General features: G+C 36.7%; 1 protein-coding gene across 3 annotated transcripts in view; it reads left to right on the top strand.

The window, feature by feature from the left end:
• The window catches only part of LOC123318393 (dynein axonemal heavy chain 8-like), a 1,393,903-nt gene that overhangs the window by 374,255 nt on the left and 992,770 nt on the right, over positions 1-26,878 (top strand). For all 3 annotated transcript variants that reach the window (XM_044905013.1, XM_044905020.1, XM_044905005.1), the window contains exons 16-21: positions 5,229-5,408; positions 5,467-5,620; positions 7,188-7,402; positions 11,656-11,792; positions 11,853-12,033; positions 17,860-18,022. In XM_044905013.1, coding sequence (XP_044760948.1) covers positions 5,229-5,408; positions 5,467-5,620; positions 7,188-7,402; positions 11,656-11,792; positions 11,853-12,033; positions 17,860-18,022 — 1,030 coding nt within the window. The remainder of the gene's footprint in view (positions 1-5,228; positions 5,409-5,466; positions 5,621-7,187; positions 7,403-11,655; positions 11,793-11,852; positions 12,034-17,859; positions 18,023-26,878) is intronic.

Raw genomic sequence — 26,878 nt, 5'->3', positions numbered from 1 at the left:
TGTTGTTCGTAAGAGACATCGGTTTCCAAAACTAAGACAGCTCTTTTTAAAAAGTGGGTTGAAATCATCAAGCCAAAATATTACAAAGATTTATCTGTTGAGCAGATATACAACAGGTATCATGTGTGTGCTGCTCATTTAAGCTGATTTACCTATTCAAAAATTAGTTTGTTTTCCCAAACCCAAAGATAAAAGATATAAGTTATTGTATTTAGGTGACTCAAATAGATGTGAGGAGTTGAAATATAATTACCATTTCAATAAGGGGTATGTAAAATGAATAAACATTCATTTTTCTAATTCCTTACAAACTTATCTCAATGCTTGTGATATTAATGAACATTGCATTTTTAAGGTTTTGAGTGGATGGAGGAGTTGTATAAATCTGTATCAAACATTCACATACATCTGCTATTATTGAAAAAGTATTTCCGATATAATTTTTCATTTTAGGTCGTGAGCTCACGGAAGCAACTTATGTAGCAAACCAATAGCCTTATTGGTGATATAGGCGTAAATGTCGAGTTTTATGGCGATCTCACCAATCAGGTAGAAGACCGATTTGCGACATAAGTTGCTTCCGTGTGATCACGGCATAAAATCAACAAATAAAATAATTCGAATTTGCGCCAAAGCGCTTATTTGAATTTCGCGCTAAATTCGATTTTTTGTATCGATAAGTTGGGTCTCTGTAATTCGTAGTTCAAATCGCACCGTGTAGATGGCGGCGGCAAACAGCGTTTTTCACCATATTAGGGAAGTGTCGTATCTATATGATTCTGTTATCCAATTGCATTGGGAGGAATATCATCTCTGCGTCAAAAATCTTCTGCTGATCTTAGTGGGGGATCACCCTTGTCGTTACAAATGCCTTCAGTATTCAAATTAATAATAGCCAAATCTTGCTTTTGACTGAGAGGGTCTTTCGATCAGGTCCAGTCTTCCAAGTGATGATTCTTCTATTCTTCAGTTGTTCGAGGAACGCTACAGGATCCTTATATTGGGTAATCATCTCCCATAGATATTCCAGTGGTTATTCAGTAGGAAATTGAAAAAACGGGGAAGAAATTCAAAAACTTCTGACACTTTATTGACAATTTTTACTCGTGACTGATGAACAGAATTCAGAGAATAACAAGTTTGTATGCTCCAAAACTAAAGTGGTCCCTCTTAAACGAATCACTATTCCTCGTCTAGAGCTTTGTGGTGCTGTGTTGTTGTCGAATCTTCTCGCATTTTTTCTAGATACTTTTGCTGGAACTCTCAGTTTCACTAAAGTCCTCGCTTTCACATACTCTCGAATCGCTTTAGATTGGATCAGGGGATCTCCACATCGATGGCCGGCATTTGTTTCAAACCGAGTAGCGCACATACAAGACAAGATACCTAGCGCTTCGTGGCATCACATAGAGTCCCAAAACAATCCTGCAGATTGTGGATCTCGAGGTCTATTACCGTCAGAATTTGTCTCCAAATCAATGTGGTTCCATGTACCTACAGTGCTCCCTGAACCTCGCAACATACCCCTACCTAATGTCGATTGTAATAACCAATTTTAGGTGAACAATTTCTCTGCAACTATTGCAGATGAACACAATTGTTCAATGATACTCTCTTTACTTGATGAGTTTTCTTTCTTGTCAAGGATTCAGAGAATTCTTGCATACGTCCTTCGTTTCAGAAACCATACCAAAAGCGGAATTGAAAGATTAGTTGGAAGCCTCACAATGAAGGAGCTTAATGAAGCTCTTCTTCATTTAGTTAAAGCTACGCAACAATCGCCTTTTCCTCCATACTGAGGAAGAGAACTCAACCAAAATATTTTCAGAAATTACAAGTTTTTAATGATGAAAGAGGCATATTGAAAGTAGGTGGTAGGATTGGTGCATCTTCACTATCTTTCGAATCGAAGCATCCAATGCTGTTGCCTAAAAGGAGTCGTCTCACATCGCTTGTTTTTGATTTGTATTATAAAACCTATTTGCACGCAGGACTACCCACTCTCAGATTTCTTATAGCTCAAAGGTTTTGGATCATGAGTGGAAGAAGGGCCATATCTTCGAAACTGTGCTTTGCCTGTCTCTCGAGTTTCTCAGGTGAAGCCCTTAGCAGTGGTGTAGATTATGCGGGTCCCTATTCTATAACAATGAGCCGGTACCGAGGCGCTAGAACTAGCAAGGCATACGTGTGTTTGTTTGTGTGCTTTGCTACCAAGGCTGTTCATTTGGAGATGGCGACGGATCTCTTGACCGAAATCTTATTGTCTGCTCTTCAACGCTTCATTGCGCGTCGAGGTAGGGTAAGTCATTTGTATTCTGACTGTGGAACGAATTTTGTTGGTACAAGTCGTGAAATGTGTTAGCTGATGAAGTGTGCCGCAGAACAAGAAAGAATTCACTGGCACTTCAATCCCCTTTCTGCTCCACATGTGGGAGGCAGGGGTGAAATCTGTCAAAACCTGTTTGAGTAGAGATATAGGCTCTCAGATCCTTACTTATGAGGAAATTCAGACAGTTTTGTGTCTCATCGAGGCAATATTGAACTCTCGACCCCTGGAAGCACTATCTTCAGACCCAGAAGACGTGTCCGCACTTTCACCAGGTCACTTCCTCACTCTCGAGCCACTCAACGCGTTACCATATCCCGAGGTCGACTATCTTCCTCTGAATCGTCTCAGTCGTTGGCAATGCTTACAACGTATTCAGCAGGATTTCTGGAAGCTTTAGCATCGTGAATATCTACACACGATGCAGCAGCGTTCGAAATGCTTCACGGAACAGGGGGATTTGTTCTCATCAAAGATGAGAGGTTACCCCCTTGCCAGTGGGCTCTTGGACGGATAGTTTCTTTATCTAATTCAGCGGATAGGAATTCCCTAATCGCTTCCGTTAAAACTAGAACTGGTTTCTTGAAAAGACCGATTGTAAAACTCTGTCCATTGCCTGTCTGAAAACATAGTTTATTATTTTATTTAATCACCTACTATAATAATTTAGCTTATTTTCGCATATTAGTTTTTTTTGTATTGTGTGTCAATCACTCAACGCCCATTTTACAAATTTACTTCAGACCAATCTTATGTATCGTTGCTCAAATATTATTTCGCAATTTTTCGCGGCCCGGAGAATGTTCCGTCCCTTTTGTTGTAAGAGGAAAATTTGAAGCTGAGGCGATCGCTAAATGTTTAAATCTCGCGCAAACTATGTCAACATGGGTGACTTTTCATTATCACGCACAATCCGCACGAAGACATATGGAGTTTCTTCGAACATTCAATTCGATTCGATCTACGCTTTCGCTTCGAATAGTGCACTTTGGGTTTTCGAAGTTCTTTGATTTTCTATCGCATTACACTCGCTTTTATTCGCTTTGAAATTCCGCATTATTGTTCGCTTTGATTTCCGGCATTATTGTTTGCTTTGCGATTTCAGTTTACGCATTTAGTTTGTGTTTTAAACACCGCATAAATCCAAAATTGAAGCGGGTTTTCCGCAGCCAAGGGTCCCTGTGATAGTCCGAGAGCTGGCGACGAAAATCGGCAAGAGTTTTGTAATGGCTCATAATTAAATATGATTTACGTCCAGTTTCATAATCGAATTAAACGTCACTTTAAGCTTAAAGCTTCCTTTACTGTCATTTTTAGTAGGGTTAAAGGAAGCTTTAAAATTAAAGCGACTTTAGGTTTGATTATGAAACCGGCCGTTAGTATTGAGGGTGTACATTAGTCAGCACCCACTCTCAAGGTCAGGTAGTGGAACACCTAGCGGCAACGCTCTTTGATGTAGGTATATAAAATTACAACATACTCTACAAGTATTTTGTAATGATTGAAAATACTCACTCAGCTGGTTTATAGAACAGAAAACTTGAGGAAGTGGTCAGACATCATTTTAGTGAAACGCGGTGGGTCAGTACCCCACAAAAGTTGCTGCCGTAACGATGTCGTTTTGAGAGATTTGTAATGACTGAAAATGCATTTATTGTTCGAATATTATGTATTATTTGAGAATAAAATAGTCAGACCACATATCAATAGAACAGAGGGAGCCAGCAGTCACTCAAAGTACGGATATTGTAATTTTACATAAATCAAAGAGCGTCGCCGCTAGATGTTCCACTACCTGACCTTGTGAGTGAGCGCTGACTTATGTACACCACCAAAACTAACTACTAATATTTAAATATGAGCCATTACAAAAGTCTTGCCGATTTTCGTAGCCAGCTCTCGGACTAGAAGAGCTAGGATTAGGAGCACAGCCCCAAGAGATCGCAGTTCGCTTTTTGGTAAGTCATCTCTGTTGACCGCATTTTATTCCCTTTTGAATTTTTTCATTGGTATATATTTCGCTCTCACTCCAGCTTCAAACCTCAAGAAATACAGTCCGCTTTTCTCACCAATTTACTGAGCTATCGGGCTTAACAATGCAATGCGGCTGTCTACGGAGGTGACAAAAACAAACGACATTGGGCTGCAACTGTTTGAGAAACATTAAAATGTTTTTCATCTTATCCGGGACACCCTGTATATTTGAATGATATTACGGTTTCTTTATTTTCATATGAATAGGCATAACCTACAACGCAAAATCGATTAGAAAGAATGGGTGATTTTTGCTTTATTGAACTGATGCACCTTAATGCGGACATGCTCGTAAATTCGTTTAATAAATCTAAAAATAGCATTTATCTTTGAATATACATAATTTTTCATACTTCAAGCTTAAAAAAATAACCTTATTTTGGAATCGCTCGTGGCTGAAGAACAGATTGGAATCATTTTGATTATTCTCTTCCACAAGAGAAGTCAAAACGAAATTTGTCAGATGCTGTCTTCTGAGTGAAAATTGCAAAAAACAAAAAAGTCGGAAAATTCCGAGGTTCTTGGTCCCAAAAAGTTCGACACAAAATTGTCGCAAACTGATATTTGAGATGCTCTCCGTCATTTGAAGCATTCTCCAGCATTTTAGGAACCGAAACTTCAATTTGCCTAGGCTATTTGCCGCTGTAAATATTCCATTTTTGCACTTTTCCTCCTTTACAAAAAATAAGAGATCGAGAAAAATATGTGCTACGCCAATGATATTCGCGAATTTCGACATTTTTTGGCCGATTTTACGATTTCAGTCAAATAATACCATAATTTTTGAAATTTTGCAATTTTTTCGCTGTCTTACTTCATCCTGCTTTCAGTAATTCCTTGTACTATAAACGTAACATTCATTTTATAGTGAAAGAACTTGAATTGAAATCTGTCAAAACCGAAAGAGCCGTCATCGGCCTGATAACTAAGTTCTTGGATATAATCGATCAAGAGGATTTGCAGGATGGAAAATATGATTGGCTCGATCCGGAACTTGCTGTCAAACCTGTAACTTCATCATCAAAATTAATCGTAGGTCCTGATGCAGGTGTGGTTAATTTGTGAAATTTCAACTTCAACTATATTTGATACCAATTTTCCTTCAGCTTTTAGGGAACTAATTGGGAAACAACCATTGGACCTTCAGACTTTGAAGACGGATTGCGTGGAGCTTTTCAGTTATTTCAACATGAAATTGACAGAATCATTAGTGAAAATGGTCAAGGCTTCTCTGGAGCAATTGAAGCAGAAGGCCACGAGGTAAAAAAAATTGAGTGTTCGATTTCAAAAAACGCGAACGGTTCGAACATTCAGAGGTGAATAATCACTTAAGTCTTTGTATATCCCTTCAGCATTGATGTGAAAAATATTCGTTATTTTGATTTGGCCCGGGGGCGTCTCTCGACCAGTTATAGTGTTCCAAGTAATAATTCTTAAGTTTTTCGAGGAACGCTACAGTACCCTTATGTTGAAAAATCATCTCACAAATACTTCATAACTTTATTATTGATCGGGGGGCCTCTAGAAGAAAAGAAATTTTTGGGCGAGGCAAACAAAAGCGTTCATTTTCCTTATTAATATCTTTTTCTACAAGCGTGCGCGTTCAACCTTTTTCCCGCACGCATTTCAAGTTGCAAAGAGTCACTTTTCCAAAACGTGCGGGAAAACGCCTGCTATTTCTTTCCCGCACGCAAATGCGTGCGGGAATGGATTAGCAGGGGTTTTTCCCGCACGCAAATCTTATAGAATAAATTAAATTCTATCATGTCTCTATGTACCGAACGTCAACGATGAGTAACCCATGGTAACGACATGCAGAATTACGTCAGTACTCAACTGCTTACCCGAACTCTGCTTTGCATCGTTCGGGCAACGGCAGTTTCGTGCGGGCAAGTATCACTTTCCGCACTTGATAGGAATATAACTATTACGATTTACTCAGAATCCGTTTATCCTATCGATATGATTCGAGAAGGTTATACGAGATCATTGGTATTAAGTGAGAACAACAATTACAAATTCCACGTCTTTTATATTCTTCATAAAATCAGAGTTCAATTAGTTTTTTGCACCATAATTGGTTTGCGCGTCGCTCGGTCACTCTCGTGCGAGATAGTAACACCTCATGCACAGTAGAGGGCAGGGAATAAAAGGAATTAACTTAACACGTTGACTGCGATATCGGTCCCCGGGGACCAATACGAATCTCTTTTCTGGTGCGATTGAAGTGAGATCCAAAATTTCCTCATGTGCTCATGATCCAGAACACTCAAGATAGGAATGTATTACATGTAGCTAAAAAATTGTTGAAATCTTCACATTCTGGTTATAAAGGAAATATCTCTTGTAGTTGTTTTAGAAATTTTAATCTAGATGGGACATCAGGTAGCTGTTACCCGATGCGGCGCAGAACGTAGACTTCAAATTGATATAGTGAGCTAAAACTCTTCGAATTTTAAGGTTACATTCGAAGAATCTAACACAATATGGCTTTGAAAAATATTTTAGATATCGGTCCCCGGCGATCTATACCGCACCACAAGAAAGCTCTGGTATCGGTCTCCGGGGACCGATACCGCAAGGTAAACGAATCTTGGAAAACACATAACGCAGTCAACGTGTTAACAAGCTACACTGCTCAACACAATTTACCTATTCTACGTTTTAAAAAATAACGGCGTTTTCCGTTTAACCTATACTCTCACATATTATATCCGAGTAGTACATGTTGCGTGAGGCACCCTATACGAAAAGAAACAGCAACTGCAAACCATCGTGAAGTTGAAGTTGAAGCAAACATCTATCCTCGTGAAAATATTTGTTTCAGCGTTCGAGGCAATACTGAGACAATTCCAATGATGAGGACCAAAATGCAGTTACAGATTCCAAATACCGTTATCAATCCCGATCTCACTGTCATTCAGTCAATGTTTGCACAAGTTGTGGCTAATGTCTTAGAGTGCAACAAGTATATACATCTGTGGGGTCAGAGGGGCGTTACCCCACAAAAAGTCTCACTGAAACTCAGGAAAATCAACACAGGTACAAGTAGTTAAGTTTTTCATTTCTGCATATTGCATAACGTGAAATAATCTTCTTATTTTTGCTGTAGGACCAGAGTACGTACCACAAGTTTACGACAAGAGCACGACTCGACAGTAATCCCGTTTTCCACTTTTTTCCTACCTTATCTTCGAGTCAAGTAGGTGGAAATTTGTAACATAGATGATCGGTTTCCGCTATAAGAACATCTTGTTAACATAAAAACTGTTGAGTGTAATTAGATTGCCGATATCGATAAGTTGTAGGTAGATTGTCGATCGATCGTGGTACCACTGCTGGTCGTGTTTGATCTGTCATCCTACCACTTGTGATGTGGACGTGGACCTGTCGTGCCATTTTTTCAGAGGTCTCTTTATATTGTGTTTTTGTGATTTTGCCCATTTCGCTATCCTCTTCCTGTGTCCATAGTCTCTCCATCCTCGTCGTCGTGATTGTGTTCATCTTATTACATCCTGAACTCCCGTTTCTCTCAATGTGTCCTAATTCTATCTTTAAGTGAGATTTCCCTTGTAGTTCTCGGCACCTCCAATTCTATTTTTTTCATTAGTCTTTTCGTATTTGATGTATCTACCTTGTTTCGGCTGCGTATGTCCAGCACTGGACTTCTACATGTCTTATATATTCGTATGTTGCTTTCCACGCTCATGTATCTGTTTCCCCATATTATATCTCTCAAGTATCCTGATATTCTGAACGCTTCTGTAATAAACCGGAATAAGAGATTTCGAATTAATTTGCGGTAATTGAAACGATGTATCTCTGGAACAAACATTGTTGCAGCAGTGTTGCAAAGGCGTTGATTATGCGGAAATATGACACTCTGAGGCGCTCGAGATCAGCCGGTATTAAGTCGCAGGAATTTAAATAAAAACCAGCCGAAAAAGAATTGAAAGTGTTCATGACACTCAGTTAGGCATTCTGAATATAAAGATACCTACAATGTACGTTTTGGAGAGCAAACCGGCGATCGTCGGCCTATGTAATTGATGCCAATATCCGGCATAAGGACTTCAGAACGGGTGAAAATTGTCAGTCATGTAGATAAGGAAAAATGTATTAGTCTGGAGACCCTGACATGAAATCGGTTCTGGAAATCCGAAGTAGCTGAAAAATCTTGTAGAAGCCGAGCTTGGGAACGCTGATTCTACAACTAAACAGGAATGATCATACAATGATTTTGTGCAACAGAATTTTTGATTTAACCACTGATTACTGATTGCTGGATGTGTTGGACGGATAAACCCTGTCTGCCGCCGGGCAGTCAGAGAGGATATGCTCAATCGTTTCGTCCTCCTCTAAGCAGAGTCTGCAGAATGGGTCATTGACGATGCTAAGCTTTTTAAGATGGGCTCTGACTTTACAATTTCCCGTGAAAGCCGCCATTATTGATCTCAGATTTGTTCTAGAAAATACTAGCCAACGACTGGTGTATGGGCTGGGAGGCACTGAAATAGTCCTGTACGAGTGACGCAGTTCAGGACTGTTGCGCCAGTACTCTAGGACCTTTTGCCTTATCCAGCTATTGTTACGTTCCCTGATTAAGGAATTGAAATTTCCTATAATTGGTTCTGGGCCAATAAGCGCTGTTGTTGCACCTTCTCTGGCTAGAGCATCCGATACTTCGTTGCCTCTGAAGCCAGTGTGTCCAGGTACCCAAATCAGTTGCAGTCTATTTAAACATCCCAATTTGGAGAGTTTAGATCTGCATTCAAATACTTCTGCCGAGTTGCATTTGTCTGCTGCGAGAGAATTAATAGAAGCTTGACTATCCGTTAGGATTCTTATTGACCTACCCGCCCAGCCAATGTTAATCAAATGGCTGGCGCATAGATCAATTGTGTGATCTGCCTGAAATGCTGTCGCTGACTTTTCCAGACTGGCACTGAGTTCAGTCAGCGGTCTACGACTGTAGACTCCGGCTCCAGATCCCTGACTGGTTCTGGAGCCATCAGTAAACCAGCAAGGTCCTTGTAAATAGAATTCCTTGTGACGGAGCTATTCGTCTCTGCTTGGAATCAGAGAACTGAAAGTTCCATCCGTGCTGGTTCTTGTGATTATCTGATCAGTTCTCATGTCCATCACCTCGTCTGTCTCCAGTTGAACTGAAAGAAGATTGGGCACGAAAATGAGTTTGTCAGGCTCATTTACGGTGAGGTGGTGGAGCCTGTGGGTTGCTAGTTTTGCCTCTCCCTGGACAAAAATGTGAAGGGGAGGGAGGTCTAATAGCATCTCCATGAACGCAGTTGGAGTAGAGCGGAATGCCCCCGAAATCATGGGGCATGCCGTTCTCTGGAGTTTCGAAAGTTTGTTTTGGGACATTAGGCGTTCTGTGCAGGATCACCAGGCGATACAGCCGTAGGTGATCAATGGTCTGAGCACCATAACGTATAGCCAGCGGAGCTGCTTCGGCGCTATTCTCCAAGTATTTCCACAAATCCTTTGACAGGCCCATAGGGAGTGCCTGGCTTTGTGGATGAATCTGTATTTTGAAATTTGTTCGGTGTGTCTATCCAGAAGATTGTTATTATTGGGAATCGCCACGTTGATTAATAGTGCTGTGTCCTCATCCTTATTGAGCAATATGAGGCTGGTCTATTGTGAGTTATTTTCCGGTCTGTGAGAACCGTGCGATTCCAGTAGAGCTTGTGATGTTCATTTTACAATACAGCATCCGGGTGGTAATTGTAATAAGGAATCTTTTTCGAACTTAGAAGTTAATGTTTTAATGCCCATTCTTGGTGAAGAATCTTGGCAACAGCATCATGTCTACTCTTGTATTCCGTGCCGGCGAAATTCTGACATCCCCCGGTGATGTGCTAGATAGTTTCATGTGTCGCACAGAAATAACGATAGCTGTCTGTTAATTTTTGGTTAGAAACAGTATATCGGGTAACTAGTAGCTGAGGAGAACGGAAGTAAATAATGAGTTAGTCAGTTTTAGGCGCAATCAAGTAGTATTCGAGGAGTGATAATTTATCTTCGATTGGTAGTAAAGATGGGATGGAGGATTTTAGGAATTTTGGATAGGGTCGAAACGAAACGCGAGAATCGTTTGCGACGGAAAATTGCGGGGAGTTCGGTTGAGTGTAAAAAAAGCAACGCTTTCTGCTAGCAACGGTTTCTTACGGGTGCACCGTAACTCATGATCCCGTGTATGAAAATATTTTAGTGCGTTCTGTGATTTCGTAAATTCGGAGACTATATAATGAATAATGGACAAAAATGTTTGAAATTCGAGTGTCAGGTCGTAGAAAGGACACAAATTAACATAGTAACATAGTAATTTTTCAAAGTTGAGTTGAGGGTGGCTCGATAAAATTCAAAAGCGGCTTTGTCACGTAACGGGCTTTGCTTTTATATGTTATATGTGATACAAACAATTGATAATTATGAATGGAATCGATTGTCGGGCCGTAGGAACGCTAGAAATGAACTTTGAAATGTTCTACAGGTGACATAAAGCTATGTCGATAAAATGCAAAAACGGCTTTGTCACATAACGGGATTTGCTTTTAGATGCTGTATGTGATACAAAAATTTGATGATTATGAATAGAATCGATTGTCGGGCCGTAGGAACGCTAGAAATGAACTCTGAAAATTTCCACAGGTGACATAAGGGTATGTCGATAAAATGCAAAAACGGCTTTGTCACATGATGAGACTACTTTGAATATGCTAAAAATCATTGAAACAATTGATAATTATGAATGGAATCGATCGTCGGGCCGTAGGAACGCCGAAATGTAGTAAAACCGAATTTACGAAATCACAGAACGCATCGAATTATTTTCATACTCGGGATCATGAGTGGCGGAAAGCATTGCTGTTTTTACACTCAAGTCTTTGCCGAAATGCATTATCCCTACCCCCTATGAATCTATGGCGTGCTGTATTGAAAAAACAAGTAGAGCATGACTGCCTAGTTCATTTTTTGGAAACAGTGTGTGGAATTTTAGTACCTAAATTAATGCTATTTGCCCGATCTTGCTTTCGGGTTCAGTCGACTTGAATAGATACTCTTCTCTGGAATTATGGTGATGAGTCATGAAAAAATTCTGTTTTCGGATCTGTGTATGGTAGTCCCATACAAAATCTGTTTACCACATGTCTAGAGCTAAATTAATTAGGACCGTACTACTAAATACGGAATTCATTATTCCGTTGCAGGTTTCATTTTTGGTACGGTGGAACGTGATGTAAGGTTAATGCAACATATCCAATTCTTTTTAGATCCTTCCGCTCCTCCAAAACCAGTCGTTATGAATTACTACAAGCAAGTAGCAGAAAATAAAGAAGTAATCCGACTTTACATGAGTTTACAAGGAGCCATGTTTCTTGTTAAGCCGGATGTCGCGAGCGTTTTGAACGTAAGATTTTTATCGAATTATTGTTCTACATTAATGATAATTACTATACCTATGTTATAGAGATATTTGAATTATTCCTATTTATGGTCCGATGATCGGGAGAAAATAATTGATGAATTTTGCGAAAGAGGACCATTACCCGTTGAAATAACTGAAAAATTCAAAGAATATGAGGCGAGAGCTGAGGAGATTGAAGGTTTACCTGAATGTATTGACCTTGGTCCGATTCAAATAGATTTGGGTAAGATGAAGTTAAATTATAGAAAAAATTTCCTGAAAAAAATTAACACACGGTTGGTCCGTAATCACTGAAAAGCTTTCCAGGACAGACAAATCGATTGACATATCACGGTCAACCGATTTCCTGAACCTGATTAACTAACGAACCATATCCTAAATGTGGATAGAATTCGCGAAACAATAAACCGAGAGCAGCACCACCGCATTATATGGAACCATACAGGGTCTTTCACGAGGAACCTCACCCATATTTATACGGGAAAATACTGAACGTATTTTCATGAAATTCAGCACTTATAAGTATTTCACGATGCTGATGAAATCTAAAATATTTTCAAGGCATGAGCACCTCCGGTTTTTCCGGAAATAACGTCAACTTCCGTTTTTCAAATTAGAACACCATTTTTTTATTGCAGAAATAGATTCCTTAGAAAATTTCAGGTTATTTTGATGTAACATTTTTCAGTTTTGGTTGGAAAATTCTCTCTGAGCGGGAAAATTCGAAAAAAAAATCGAAAATAGAGCTCCGCTGAAATCAGAATAACTTCGAGGTTTTCGGATGGAAAATTTTCATTTTTGGGATTTTTCAAGATGTAAGATTGATGTATCCACTTTGAATATCGAAATCGCGATTCATGATACAGGGGGTGAAAAAATCGCTTTCAAAGTTAGGGATGACAAAATCGTGAAAAATCAATTTTTTCAAATTAGAACCCCATTTTTTATGGCAGATATTGAATCTACGTTGAAAAATAATGTGAGTGTATGCATCACACCCTTGCCCTAAAATGGATATTTTCTGAGTTATTCACAAAAAACTATTTTTCGTCTTGAATTTTCAGCTATTTCTTTTCCCTTCACGCCAAAAAGATGAAATTTTCAGGAACTGTTATTTGAACCATGCTGTAGATTTTTCACCCCTTCTTGAAACCGACTTCAAGTTACCATTAGGAGAAGCATGGCAAACTCTCGCAGTTATAACTAGAGAAGATGCTCAAAGTTTTGACCGTTAATTTCTAGACATTTATTTATACGTCTCAGAAATGCTTCGTGCGTTGCTCTTTTTATTTCATCGGGAGGAGAAGATCTGCAAAAGTGTTTAGAAAAAAAATTGAGTTTCAAAACTATGAATCTAAAAATCTAAACAAACCTGAACGCATTTCTGACTCGTTCTATGCAGTCCTCTTTATCAGGGGAGTTGAGTAAACAATATTTTTTATCGTACCCCTAACATCATTATGGTTCTGTACTAGCGGCTCAATTATTTGAGTCAATATGTCAGAATATCTATCTCCTAAGGGAGAACATTCTTTAAATAATGCAAACATGTGTAGTGTTCTATCTTACTAGTTAAAGTCCCATCATAAATGTGAACATCGAGAATTGCATAATTTTTGATGGCGCAAAAAACATTGAAACTCCAGGTCTCTTGAAAGTTCCATTGTCTGAAGTGGTGGTTGTTCTCTTCATCCCAATAATGACTGTTATGCCTATTGAAAGAACCATTCTTTGTGAATTTAGATTCATCTGTCCAAATTATACAGTCCAAAAAGTTTTCATTCTCTTGAAATCGAATCATCATAGCTTCGCAAAACTCTGTTCTCCTGACGAAATCAGTTTCCTTCAAATGCTGTACTCTATTGAATTTATATGGGTGCATTTTATGTTTTTTTGATATTCTCCAAACACTCGATTGAGATAATCCCAGATCAATCTCGGCATCTTTGAGAGAATTTTGAGGATTCACACGAAAATATGCAAGAACTGTAATTTCGTTGTTCTCATCTTCTACCACACTTTTTTTTCTGTGTATAGTTTTCTTAACGAAAGATCCGATATTTCTCAAGTTTGTCATGGTTCTGTTAATGGTATCTCTCGTTGCTCTGGGTCGGTCAGGAAACCTCTCAATGAACAGTCGAATCGTTCTATCTACAACTTTATTACATTCTCCATGAAGTAGAATGAGATTTAAATAATCTTCATTGGTAAAATTAGGCATAGTGATCGATTTCATAACTTAATACGAATTATCACCAAATTAATAGTAAACACAAAATGCTACTGAATAAAGAGGAATTTGGCAGATGTAATTAATGATATCTATCATTAAAAAAAAAAGAATGTAAAACATGGTAAGTTTTTGCATTTAGTTCATAAGGAATTATATATTTATCACTGGAGAGAAAACCGATGGCCGATTAGTTGAAATGAAGAGGTTTCCGATACAAATTCGAATCGCCATCTATTTAGGAACAACCTGTAACTTTTTTCTCTTGCATATTAGGGTAGTGAAATCTAAAACATGGTTTAAGTAACAGTTCCTGAAAATTTCATCTTTTTGGCGTGAAGGGAAAAGAAATAGCTGAAAATTCAAGACGAAAAACAGTTTTTTGTGAATAACTCAGAAAATGTCCATTTTAGGGCAAGGGTGTAATGCATACACTCACATTATTTTTTAACGTAGATTCAATATCTGCCATAATAAAATGGGGTTCTAATTCGAAAAAATTGATTTTTCACGATTTTGTCATCCCTAATTTTGAAAGCGATTTTTTCACCCCCTGTATCATGAATCGCGATTTCGATCTTCAAAGTGGATACATCAATCTCACATCTTGAAAAATCCCAAAAATGAAAATTATCCATCCAAAAACCTCGAAGTTATTCTTGTTCCAGCGGAGCTCTATTTTCGATTTTTTTTTCGAATTTTCCCGCCCAGAGAGAATTTTCCAACCAAAACTGAAAAATGTTACATCAAAATAACTTGAAATTTTCTAAGGAATCTATTTCTGCAATAAAAAAATGGTGTTCTAATTTGAAAAACGGAAGTTGACGTCATTTCCGGAAAAACCGGAGGTGCTCATGCCTTGAAAATATTTTAGATTTCATCAGCATCGTGAAATACTTGTAAGTGCGAATTTCATGAAAATACGTTCCGTAGTTTCCCGTATAAATATGGGTGAGGTTCCTCGTGAAAGACCCTGTATAGTAATGAAAAATTTTCTGGGTGAAAAACACTTTTTATTACTACTACCGTATTCTTATTCAACTTATATTGTTTTGAGATCTTGATTCGTTTATATTATGGATAATTTTCTGTCAGAGTTGATGTGTAGCCTGGATAAGTTGGGCTCAGTGTGCCTGAATTATTTAGGGTTTGAATAGTTATTATACTGATAATATGCAACATCTTAATATGAAAGTTCTTCATTGTAACAGGCCAAAATATTGTACGATCATCTGCCTTACATCGTTGTTGGTCAATAAAATACAGTTTAAAAAACCAACAAATGTATCTTGCATAAAGAAGTTACTGTTGTGTTAAGGATTTTCATTGAATTTCATCATAGAATAGGTTCCAGAAAATTAATATTTGTATTTGTATTGCAGAATTCAACATTTTTGAAACTAGCCATGAACTCCTTCAGGAGACAGCCATTCTTTACCTCATCACATGTATTTAATTTTTTTGAATTCAACAACTGACTATCACAATGCAAGGACCAGAGAAATATTTCAAAATTGGGTTTATTTATCAACTGATGTCAGTTTCAGCTAAAGAAAAGTGTGGTTGAGATGAACAATGCACCATATTATTCGGTGCAATTAAATAAGCCACCCATATTTTTCATTAAGAAAAGTGAAACGCAGGATCGAAAACAATATTAATTTCAGTCAAAAATTTTTCAATAATTCTTTTGAGAGATACCCATTCCCTATCACCGCATCACATGCATTCCATCTTGTTGATTTTTTTTTACTTCAACAATAAATGATATAACGTTTTCTACCTTCAGCCAAAGAAGATAACCAACTTTAATTCTTCTCAATCAACTTCAAATTATGTGTCAATTTTTCAATATTCTTCCAAAGAAAAAAAAATGTATTAAAAAACTTTTCTCACGTCCTTTCCATGCAAATAACTCTAGATTAGGAATCCCCTCAATCATGTGAATTTACATTGTGAGAATTACTGAGACATTTTTGTAGAACGGGCAATAAGTCGCTGATAAAACCCAAAAATGTTTTGACATGCGTCATGATTTGACATTTTTGTGCTATAGGATACTTTAACGATTTGTCAAAATCAGCTGACCGTTCGTTGTCGTGGGCCATACAAAGCATTTTATTGAACCAGGGTGTGTTGAAGTTCTTGATTTTTATGCTTTCGCTCTTTCGCAGCTAATGAAAAGATGCCTGCTTTTTGTTGTGTAGTTAAGTGTGGAAGTAGAGGTGAAAGCGAAATTCGTTCGCAATTAAAAAAAAATTCTATTGAACGAATTGTCCATAATTAGGAGATGTAACGTCGGGAACAAATTTTTCCAAAAACATGCACACCACTCAAACTCGACCGAAACAGCATGGGAATCAATGGAGGGAGAAGCTTTCGACAACGAACGGTCAGTTGATTCTCACAAATCATAAAGGTGAGTACAGACATGCTCCGAATAGCGCCGCGCACCTCGTCGCTTACACCGTCGCGATCAAAAAAAGTTCGCGACGATGTTGCAGGGTGCGGTGAGGAAATTACACCGTTCCGATCTTCGCACCGTACATTTAGTCGTTCCATCAGTAATTGAGTAGAATCTACACGAGGGACGTTGCATTTTAATGCTTTATTCAGTAAAAAAAAAATACTCGTGAAAGGAGATGGTGGCTATCACAATTATATACAAATAGGAAAATATATGGTGGCGAGGAATTAATGTTGAACTTAAAATTTCAATCGATCAGTGGATTGTATAAAAATTTCACAAGGATGTCATAATGGAATAATTGAAACCACATTTCGTATCCACTTTCCTCTCGTGAAATGTACAATTTTGAACATTCATGAACCACTCACTTGTTTCTGTCCCTGTACTTTTTAGAATAGAAGTTTTGTCATTTTTTTTACATTCATCCGCCGTTATTCCCATCTTGGCATCAATTTCGTCCCCAGGCATATTTTTGTTAATTTTATTATAATACCTGGGATTTCTCGTGTCCCATAAAATATTTTTTTCTCGATAATTTTCAATAAGTGCAAGAGCATTTTCATCTGTCCATTCCATCTTGATGCACTCGTAACTTGAAAATAATAGACTAGAGCTATTGGAACGCCGTGGTTCGGTACGTTATTTGGAGCATGTCTGTACGCACCTTAAGAGTGCCCTATTCATCGGGAAAAGTGTCTAATCTTCAGAAACAACCCAGTGCTTTTATAAAAGTTGATGAAAGTTTCAATAGCTGTAACTTTTGTACAGATATCGATTGAAATTTATTTTGGGAGGATTTTGCATCTCTTCACAAACCTTTTAGGGCTTTCACTCCCAATCTCTGAAACAAAATCAATTAAAAATGAAATCAACGATTTGCTCCTGCGTGAATTCTTGCACTAATTTGTCAGGAGCAAATTAACTAGAAAAAATTGTTGCCTGACAATGAACTCAAAATAAATAACGTTGAAACTATAATTCTTCGTAACGTTTCGGAGTCTATATCAGACTCCTTCATCAGACGAAAAAATCTACTTTTGAAAATCTTCTGGAATTGTCGCTTTTTGTCTGACATTAATTGTCAACACACAGAAACAGAGACTCTGTTTCTGTACTTTTGTACACCTTATGTTGATATAAATATGCAACCCTAAAGAATCGAAACGCCACCACTGATGCGCCAAATCATAGAATTTTGCTTCATTTTATTCTGGATTTCCTGATATTGGCTCGTTCGAGTGAACTGACATAAAATCGCTTCGTCCACATCATGGACAAAGCTTTGGACAATTTTCTGAATGGTCTATATTCACTATTCTCTTCATGAAAAACTTGTTTTTTTCACTCAGATGAATTCAAACTCGCTCTGTTGGTGGAATCAAATGCTTGGAAATACATAATGGGAAATAATTTAGCATTAAGGAATAAACAGCGGCTGAACAAGATGGTCGATTTCATCAAAACTCAGGAGAAAATTATGAGTAGAAAAATTAAAGATCTCGACGATTGCAGGTAAGTGTTGCACAAAAATAAGTTTTCTTGCACTCTGAATATTCATTATATGAACAATGAATTCGAAGAGAAATATTACATGTCATTCTTCCTAAGATTTGATTATTTCGATAGATTTCACATCCACGTTATTCCATTTTCAAATATATTTTTTAGGCAGCGTGCTAGAACACTTGGTATATTTATGTTGTTGATTCAGAATGTAATAAAGTTGAAAAGAGGTCTTTTGATATTCAAAACACGGTGGTGGCATTGAAATAATTGAAAACAAGACCGCAATTTAAAAAGGAACCTAAAGTATGATATCGTTTGAAACAACCCAGCAAACATGAATAGCCTGTTAAATTCCGGCCCAAAGATGTGAACGACGACTTGATGACGGCATCGGTATTTCAGCAATCGCCCTGCATCTTTACGGAATCGGTTGAAAGTTGACGGTTCTTTGTGTCTCTGTATTTGAAGGCTCAGTAGTACATCAACTATGAATGAGTCGCCGTTTTCTATGATAATGCCGGCCTGGCGCTGGGAACAGGCATCATAAATATCAGTGCATTTGTTTTCATCAAAGATTATAGAGTTAGGAAGATGGGAAACGAAGCGACTACACTTGCGTGAGCGCTGACTGGTGGTTCAGTTGTGTATTAAAATACTAAGACTGGTTAAAATATTTATTCAAGGGCCATTTGACATTTCATGGTGATATTTGCACATGGCCGTTTTGTTAAGGTTTCGATTTTCGTACCGTTCGTTTACCTCGCTCGTTCTAGTCACCCAATTTCCACGTTATTTGTGTATTTTATTTAGTGAGAACTTCAAAATCAGAGAATTTGCTTGCACAAGCTCAAAATGTCGTATGGAAAACATTGTATGGTGAAGAACTGTGAAAACTGCTGTTTGGGATTCTCCAAATATGAGTTTTTTTAATTTACCGGAGAAAATGGAAACGTAAGTATTGAAACTCGTACAATGTGACTCGGATGTTGATTGATTTTTATTTTCAGTGCTCTGAAGTGGATAGAATTTTGTGGGCGTCAAGACATTAACTTACACCACGTGCAGTGAACATTTGACCGAAGATTATAGAGTTAGGCACTATAATTTTTGCATTTTACTTTAAGTCGATTTGAAGCTTTTCATCCACGTAAGTTACTGTATGCAGGAAGCATCCCATGCATGAAAGGGCCACCAAAGGAACCACATGCGGTTGGGGGCGAGCAGTTTGAAACTGCTGTCTTCCTAGATATCTGCAATGCATTACTGAATGCATTACTCCTTTATCATATATTGAATGCATATCTTTTTCATATGCAGAAAGCATTTCTTTCATGGAGAGGCCACATGAGATGGAAAGCGAGCAGATTGAAAGTGTTACGACAAATACTGATGGTAAGTCATCCCTTATTCAATACTAGCTGACCCGGCAAACCTAGTTTTGCCATTTAAATTATTTCTAGGGTAGATAATAATAACTTTTTGCCAAATGTCGAAAACCTATAAGTACTCTATGATTGCTCGATTGGTCGTAAGAAAAAGGAATGCATTTTTTTCTGTTCTGTACAATTTTTTTTGGGAATATTTTGTTATATAAACCTTGTCCTAACAATAATAAACACAACAAAAAAAGAATTGTCCAATTTGGTGCGATCGTTTGAACAATAAAGCATTTTGAAGTAAACCATAGATCCTCTTTTATTAATATAGATATTGAATTAATTGTTTTGTTATGAAATGAGATTACCAGTACTTCCCCTTTTTCAGATATTCTCTCGAGTGTACTTGAAAGAAGTTCTCACACCCTGCAGAGTACTTCCAAGTCTTTCCCCAGAAGTGATAGAAAGATCAGAAAGCTTAAAACAACAATCAACTCCTTGCGATGCAAAATATATAGATTTCTGCTAAAAATTTTACAAATTCTATTGATACAAAAAAATGTATTGCATGGAAATATCAACTTTGATATATAATAGTTATGTACTTTTCTATCCTTTATTCAAAGATGTATTATTTGTATACAGGTGTTTTCAAAGGTGAGAATTTCGACAAAATTATTCTCACCAGTTGTACCTGTCAAAAAGAACCTCAACTTCAAATATACCTAAGATGTCTCAAAACATGGTGTATGCACTCGTCAATTTTTGAATGAAATGACATTGGACTAAATCGAAAATAAGAGATTCGTTTCGTGGCGGCGCCACCATGTTTTATCCTTATTCTATCCAGGAAAGTCTTATGATACTGTCTCGTTTTATTTTGTTCTGCGTTGATATGGATCACAGTTTACAGTAATCTGTGATCCCGAGCTATCTACGAATCCAAAAAAATGAACTGGACTATTTTGGCAAATGTCAGCGGTTAACGAATATTTGAGATTTACATTTAAATTTTCGTTATAAAAACGAATCTGCAGATATTTCAACACTTTCGAAGGATTCGAAGGAGTACTTATCATTTTTCTTCAAGATAATTTCTGTTTGACAAATTGTATTCAAGAGGAGGGTAATTCAATATGATTTCAATAAAACACAGTTGATTGACGAAATATCCAATATACATATTTAGTTGAAGCAAACGGAGTTTTCACTTTACTCGTGAAGAATATTTGAAAAACATGCTCGAATAGATTCATGTACCTACTTATTTCTGTTTTTCAATACATGCTCACAATTCGTATTATGTATTTTCAATAGTTGCCATGAAACTCTTAGCTGTATCTGTCCCGAACGTTCGTTCATCTGATTTGGTTCTGCCTCAAATTCCAACAACAAAGGGTGATAGTCCAACAACTTCGAATTCTTAGCTGTAGTTTTTGATTGTCCATATAGAAAACTGAACGACATGTTGAATAAATGAATGTTTGTACACCCTTTCTCGAAACTAATACATTTTGACACACCAATAATTGCTTATAAATATTCGCAAGTTGTAGGAATTTATTCAAATTGTTTTCGAATATCAATTGACAACTGTCATTTTCTAAATAACGCTACCTACAGTGGGAAAAACGAAATTTATTTGTTATTTCCAGAGTTGGAAAAACAAAATCTAATCAGTGCATACACCATGTTTTTAGACATCTTAATAATATACCCGGTAAAATCTTCAATTCTGTCATATTTTTTATAAATTTCGAATGAAAACTCTAACAAAAGTATTTCATTAATATTAATTGATTCAAAACAATATTTACATGAAAAAAACATCCTGATCACAAAACAAAGCCCTGGTTTTGTTTTGTCGCTCAGGATGTTTTTTCTGATCTCGACTAAGTCGATATTCGAATTCAAGACAAGAAATAAAATTCGAATTTCGAAAAAGAAAAAAAGAAAACAGTAAAAATGATATTTGATGTGGGTAATCACTCAAGTGAAGAAAAAAGCGTCGGATTCTTAAAATGAGGTGTTCTGGGCTTATAATCAATTTATAACTACTCCGTTTGAAAGTTAGTACATTAGTATTAGAAGAATATGAGTTATTCCTAACCTTTTTTACACGTGAGTGAATCAATGTTTGGTTTTTACTTCATTTTCGAAATAGAGTAAGTTCTTCAGTTATATTTAAATTTGTAAAGTTCATTTTAGGCGATTCCTTTTCTTGCCTTTCATAATTCATTATAAAATTTTAATTAATTTTATTTTTATAATTTGGTTTTCATATAAATCAACTTTTATCAATATAATTTATTCATAATGGCTGTGTGCAAGAATCTTATGCTTTGATCATAAACGTTTTATGCAGTTCAGAACATAACGAAATGTTGGTGTCGCTCAGCCAGTACAAGGACAGAAGATGAAAAAAAATTTTTTTTATATATTTGTTTTTACTTTATTTATATCTTATACGAATTGACTTTTTCCAACATCATGTGTTTTTAGCTTCATATTATTCATTTTATAATTAAAACTTTCATGAAAATCCTTGGAGTTTCAATCAAACTATTTCTGTGTACTTTTCAGTATTCTCAGATTTTAGGGACAAAAAGTGTCTGCAAAAAACTTGAAATAGGCCAGGTGGAGCTGGCAAGCACATAGGGTGGTTGTTCAATAGCTAGTTAACCCGAATTAACTAGAGTTTTGCTTAATCCAGTGATTACGAACTGTCAAGCTGTTGTTCATTCATAGGTTAGGCGAAAACCATTAATTTTCCTTGGTTCAAGTTGACCATTAAGGGCCGGTTGTTCATTCGTGGTTTAATTCATTGATTATCTAACCAATGGTTAACTGTAACTATGGTTTGAGATGGGTTATGCGTTGTTAATAGAGAAAATAACCATGGATTTCAAAATTATTAGTTAACTAGTCGATTCATAGATTTGTGAGTTTTTATGGGCCACATTAGTGTTCTGTGTTGGCCACACTGATTTTGAAATATGAATTTTTACAAGTTTGAAACGACTAAAACCAAAGGCTACTCCAACCCGCTGTCAGATAGACGTCGAAATAAGATTGTGGAGGACAAGCAAAAGTATTTACTAGCGTTGAATTCACGTTAGTAATAGTAATTATAGGATTCAATATTTTGGGCAAGTTATTCAGTATTTTAGCAGAAAGTGAATAATTATGCCATTTTTGTGCTGTGTTGTTGGATATGGAGGCAGAGGAAATAGTGACTGTTAGTGCTTTCGTATTTCTGAAGGAATTTCTGTACTTTGGCATAAGAAGGTTCACATAGAGACAACTGTGGTTTCATATAAATGACTTGACAACGAGACAACAAAAATGTTAGGATGCTATTATAAAGAGAGCTGATTAATACCGGTTATATTTTTATACTCATTATATTTATGCTGTTTATTTTCTTACAAGTTGTATTTTGCACCGATTATATTTTTATACTGTTCCTGCTTCATATGTATAGTAAATACACCTTTTCAATAAAACAGTGCATCTTTTCAAGAGTATTTTATATTACTAAATTACATAATATTATGTATTTACATTTGAAAAAACTATTCATTCCATCTCTATACCACCTGTACAAACGCTACAGAGCGAAAGGCCAGGAACAATGGTCTACCCGACAAATTTCATATGGGTCCAAAGAATTTCACAATTCTCATAGCAGCATTTTATCACAGGTTGGTTATAATTCCGTTTTCTAGATGTGCACCAATTCATCTGTGCCGACCCAATTGTGAAATACTTTCCCCGAACATTTCGTTTTAAATATTTTATAGCGAAGAAGTAGTTCTCATACTCTACATTTTCAGATGAAGCGCACAATGAAGATTGTTTGAATATTGTAGAATCATGGCTAGAACCAGGCCAACGACAAACAACATTCAAAAAATCCAATGATGAATCACGAACTGGACGTTTATGAGAAATATCCTTTTCTGTTCCTGTCCCTAAATATTTCAGTATCCTCTTCTAATACAAGAAACAACACATACGAGACTATTTAATTTCGTTCTGTCAAAACATTGACGTAATAAACAAGACATTAATCAGTTACACCTTCATTTTCGAACGATCAACCGAAACCAAAGTAAACTAGTGGTTTTCGCCTAACCTATGAATGAACAACAGCTTGACAGTTCGTCATCACTGGATTAAGCAAAACTCTAGTTAAGTCGAGTAAACCAGCAATTTATTAACCGGTCCTCAGAAATGAAGGTTTAACTGATTAATATCATGTTTATAACGTCAATGTTTTGACAAAACGAAATTAAATAGTCTTATTTGTGTTGTATCTGGTGTTAGAAAAGGATGCTGAAATATTTAGGAACAGAAAAGGATATTCCTCATTAAACGTCCAGGCATTTCGTGATTCATCATTGAATTTTGTGAATATTGTTTTGCCTGATTTTAGCCATGATTCTAAAATATTCAAACAATCTTCATTGTACATTTCATTTGAAAATGTAGAGTATGAAAACTACTTCTTGTTTTGTGATAATGGTTATGTCATAAGAAAGTTTCTTATTACTCCATTGGGCCAGGCAAGGAGTAGGCCTGAGCATCTCTCCGATGAATCACAAATAAGGACCTGTAATCCAATTGAAAAATGCTAAGGTGTGTGGAAGCGTCGATTCCCAATATTGGCATTAGGCATTAGGTTTGCGACTGAATGTGAAGCCATCTTTTTAAACATCATTTATGGCCATCACTCACATAAACTATCACAACACGAAAAGGATTTTCAAATTCTAAATTTTGAATTTGTTGGAGATTTGTCATAGAAAAAGCGATATTAATGGTTTTCGTCCTTACAAACTAGCCAAAATGCATATTTCAAAATCAGTGTGGTAATAGTTTTGAAATCCATGGTTATTTTCTCTATGAACAATGCCAACCCATCTAAAACCATAGTTACAGTTATCCATTGATTAGATAACAAATGAGTTAAACCACGACTGAACAACCAGCCCTAAAAAATGCATCATTGAACAATATAAAGGATTAGTTGATTTTAAATGTCAAAAACAAATATATTTAGTGATTTTAACCAAGATATTAGTAATTTTCGCCAATGAACCATCGTGGAATTTGAATTTATTACATATTTTTGTTGAAAGTTAGTGTACACAGTTGTGAAACAACGGGCAAATTATTATTTTTCCAACCTAATGTGAGTACAACATTTCTAATATTGTAATCGGCTTAATTCATCACCTGTAATTTATTTTTATAATTATTGGTCTTACTCAGCAGAGACCATCTGAGAGGCTACAAAGTGGCTAAAAACTCTATTGAAACCTGAAAGAGTTCAACGAAAACCAGAAGTTATGCTACAATAAATGGAAAATGTGCAGCAGCACCCATAACAAGGATTAGAAATTCTCGGTATAATATTGTGCAAACAATAGTTTAGCAAACAAACAGGTGTGTATCCCAATAAGCAAAAAAAAACATATAGAGTACAATAATAAATATTTCATCTTAAATAAATTTCTATTTTTTTTCCTACCATATTGAGGAAACAATACATAGCCCTTTTGACGAAACTCAGCATAATTATTCATAGGGCGGTCCGGTGTATACATCCGGTTTTTTAAGTTGCGGCGCCGTTGCGGGGCTGCTCTCGGGGTCTGAGGTACAAACAAAGTATCAGATGGGGGGATGTACACTTCCGTCACCACCCGCTTTCCTGTTGCAGCGGCCATAGAACGGTCATTTTTACAGGCTCCGCAGAGATGCCGGTGTAGTGTGCACTGAATTGATCCGGCCAAACAGGTATTGCACACAGACGATCAAACAGCTAGCGGAAGGCCTGTGTTTTTATATAAGAGTGATCACCTAAATCGTCAAGTTTAACTTTGTTGAAAATAAGTGAACTGAAATCAACTAATTCACCATGAATTATCAATGGAATATGAATTATATTCATCAAGATGTTCCATTATCTTCTCTTCGAAAAAGGCGCCAACACAATTTGTCTCTGTCAATTTTTTACTGCTTCACAGCGCCACCCAACCTATTTCAAGTTTTTCGCGGACACTCTTTGTTACACTAGTTTGTTTTCCTTCTCTCTACCCTCCATAGTTGTTCATTTAAGGACCAATTATACCATTTGACGGCCCGTTATATGTATTTCGCCTTTCATGGGCCGCAATAATCATGTTTGCTGGGAAGTGTGGCAGGCGAAGTGAAAACTGCATTTAATTGAACAAAATAGGTTTTTTCCAATTCTTGAATCAAAAATTTATTCAATTGCTCCAGAAAATAGAACTTTTGATATTTGAAAGATGAATTTCAATATTCGGAATACAGCCTTGATAGTCTCATAATTGCATGTGCCATCGGAAAGAGTTATTGAAAGTAGATCTGTCGACAAAATTTCATTAAAATAGAACCACTAATTCTGAAGTTTAGGCTTAGTACATATGAGGGCGTTAAACGCCGCGTTGAGCGCGCGTTTGTAGTTTTTACTTCGAACGTCGCGTTTGCAGCGCGCTCCGAGTTATAGATGGAGAGCCAGAGCCAAAAAAAGTCTCTGAATTTCTTAAGCCTGGTTTTTTCTCAGGTGATTACAATCATAATATACAATAAAATGCTGTGGTCAGTCAAGTGGATGTTAGAACATGTGCCTCTGGTGCGCGGTCAGACATGTCGTGATTACCGACATAATAATTTCAATTTCTTAAGGCTGAAACTTTATAAACTTTTGTATTTTGGTATCTAAATCAAAATTATGATAGTCAGTCAGCGTCCGATCGGGACACAGCTGGTCAGTCAGCTTCAATGTGCGTAGCGTCGTTTATAAGGATGCAATTCGTTTATTAAGTGTTAAATTTTTTTTGTAACTACTACTGACTATATTATTGATAAATAAAATGGTCAGTCAGCCATTCCGCAGAACAACGCCCGTCAGTCAGTGGAAAAGATATTAAATTTTTTCGTTCCCTATAGATATTACATCATAATCATTTAAAGTATAACACATTTATTTTAATGAGCAACTGAGCAACTTTTCTTTGAAATCTCAGAAATAAAATTCGTTTGAAATCAACAGGATACTTAACGAACATGGGTATACGCACAAGTAAGAACTCATTGATTTTCAAATATTTCTAAAATTTATTTAATTCATTAACGATAACAAGCTTTAAAGAATCATCACATGATTCATCATCTGAATCTTCATCTGAATCCATATCATCATTTTCACTATCGTGATCTGACAAGTCGAGCTCGGGTGTTGCAGAATCTGAAAAATAAATAAAATTCAGTAAAAAAAGTATTTTTGTGATTGTTCAATCCAGATAAAGATATTTCTATACCTGTATTTTCTTGTAGAGGTTGAATAATGACATCTTGTACAAGTTCTGGTAATTGGTCGCCTTTGAACCAATCCAAGTCATATTTCTCATCCACCAATTTCCACCCGTAGTCTGTAGGAGATAGCTCCACTGGAATT

This window comes from Coccinella septempunctata, chromosome 1 (assembly GCF_907165205.1).
Source record: "Coccinella septempunctata chromosome 1, icCocSept1.1, whole genome shotgun sequence".
Lineage (NCBI taxonomy): Eukaryota > Metazoa > Arthropoda > Insecta > Coleoptera > Coccinellidae > Coccinella > Coccinella septempunctata.
Note: the sequence above shows the minus strand (reverse complement) of the source record. Positions and strands in the feature narration are given on the sequence as shown.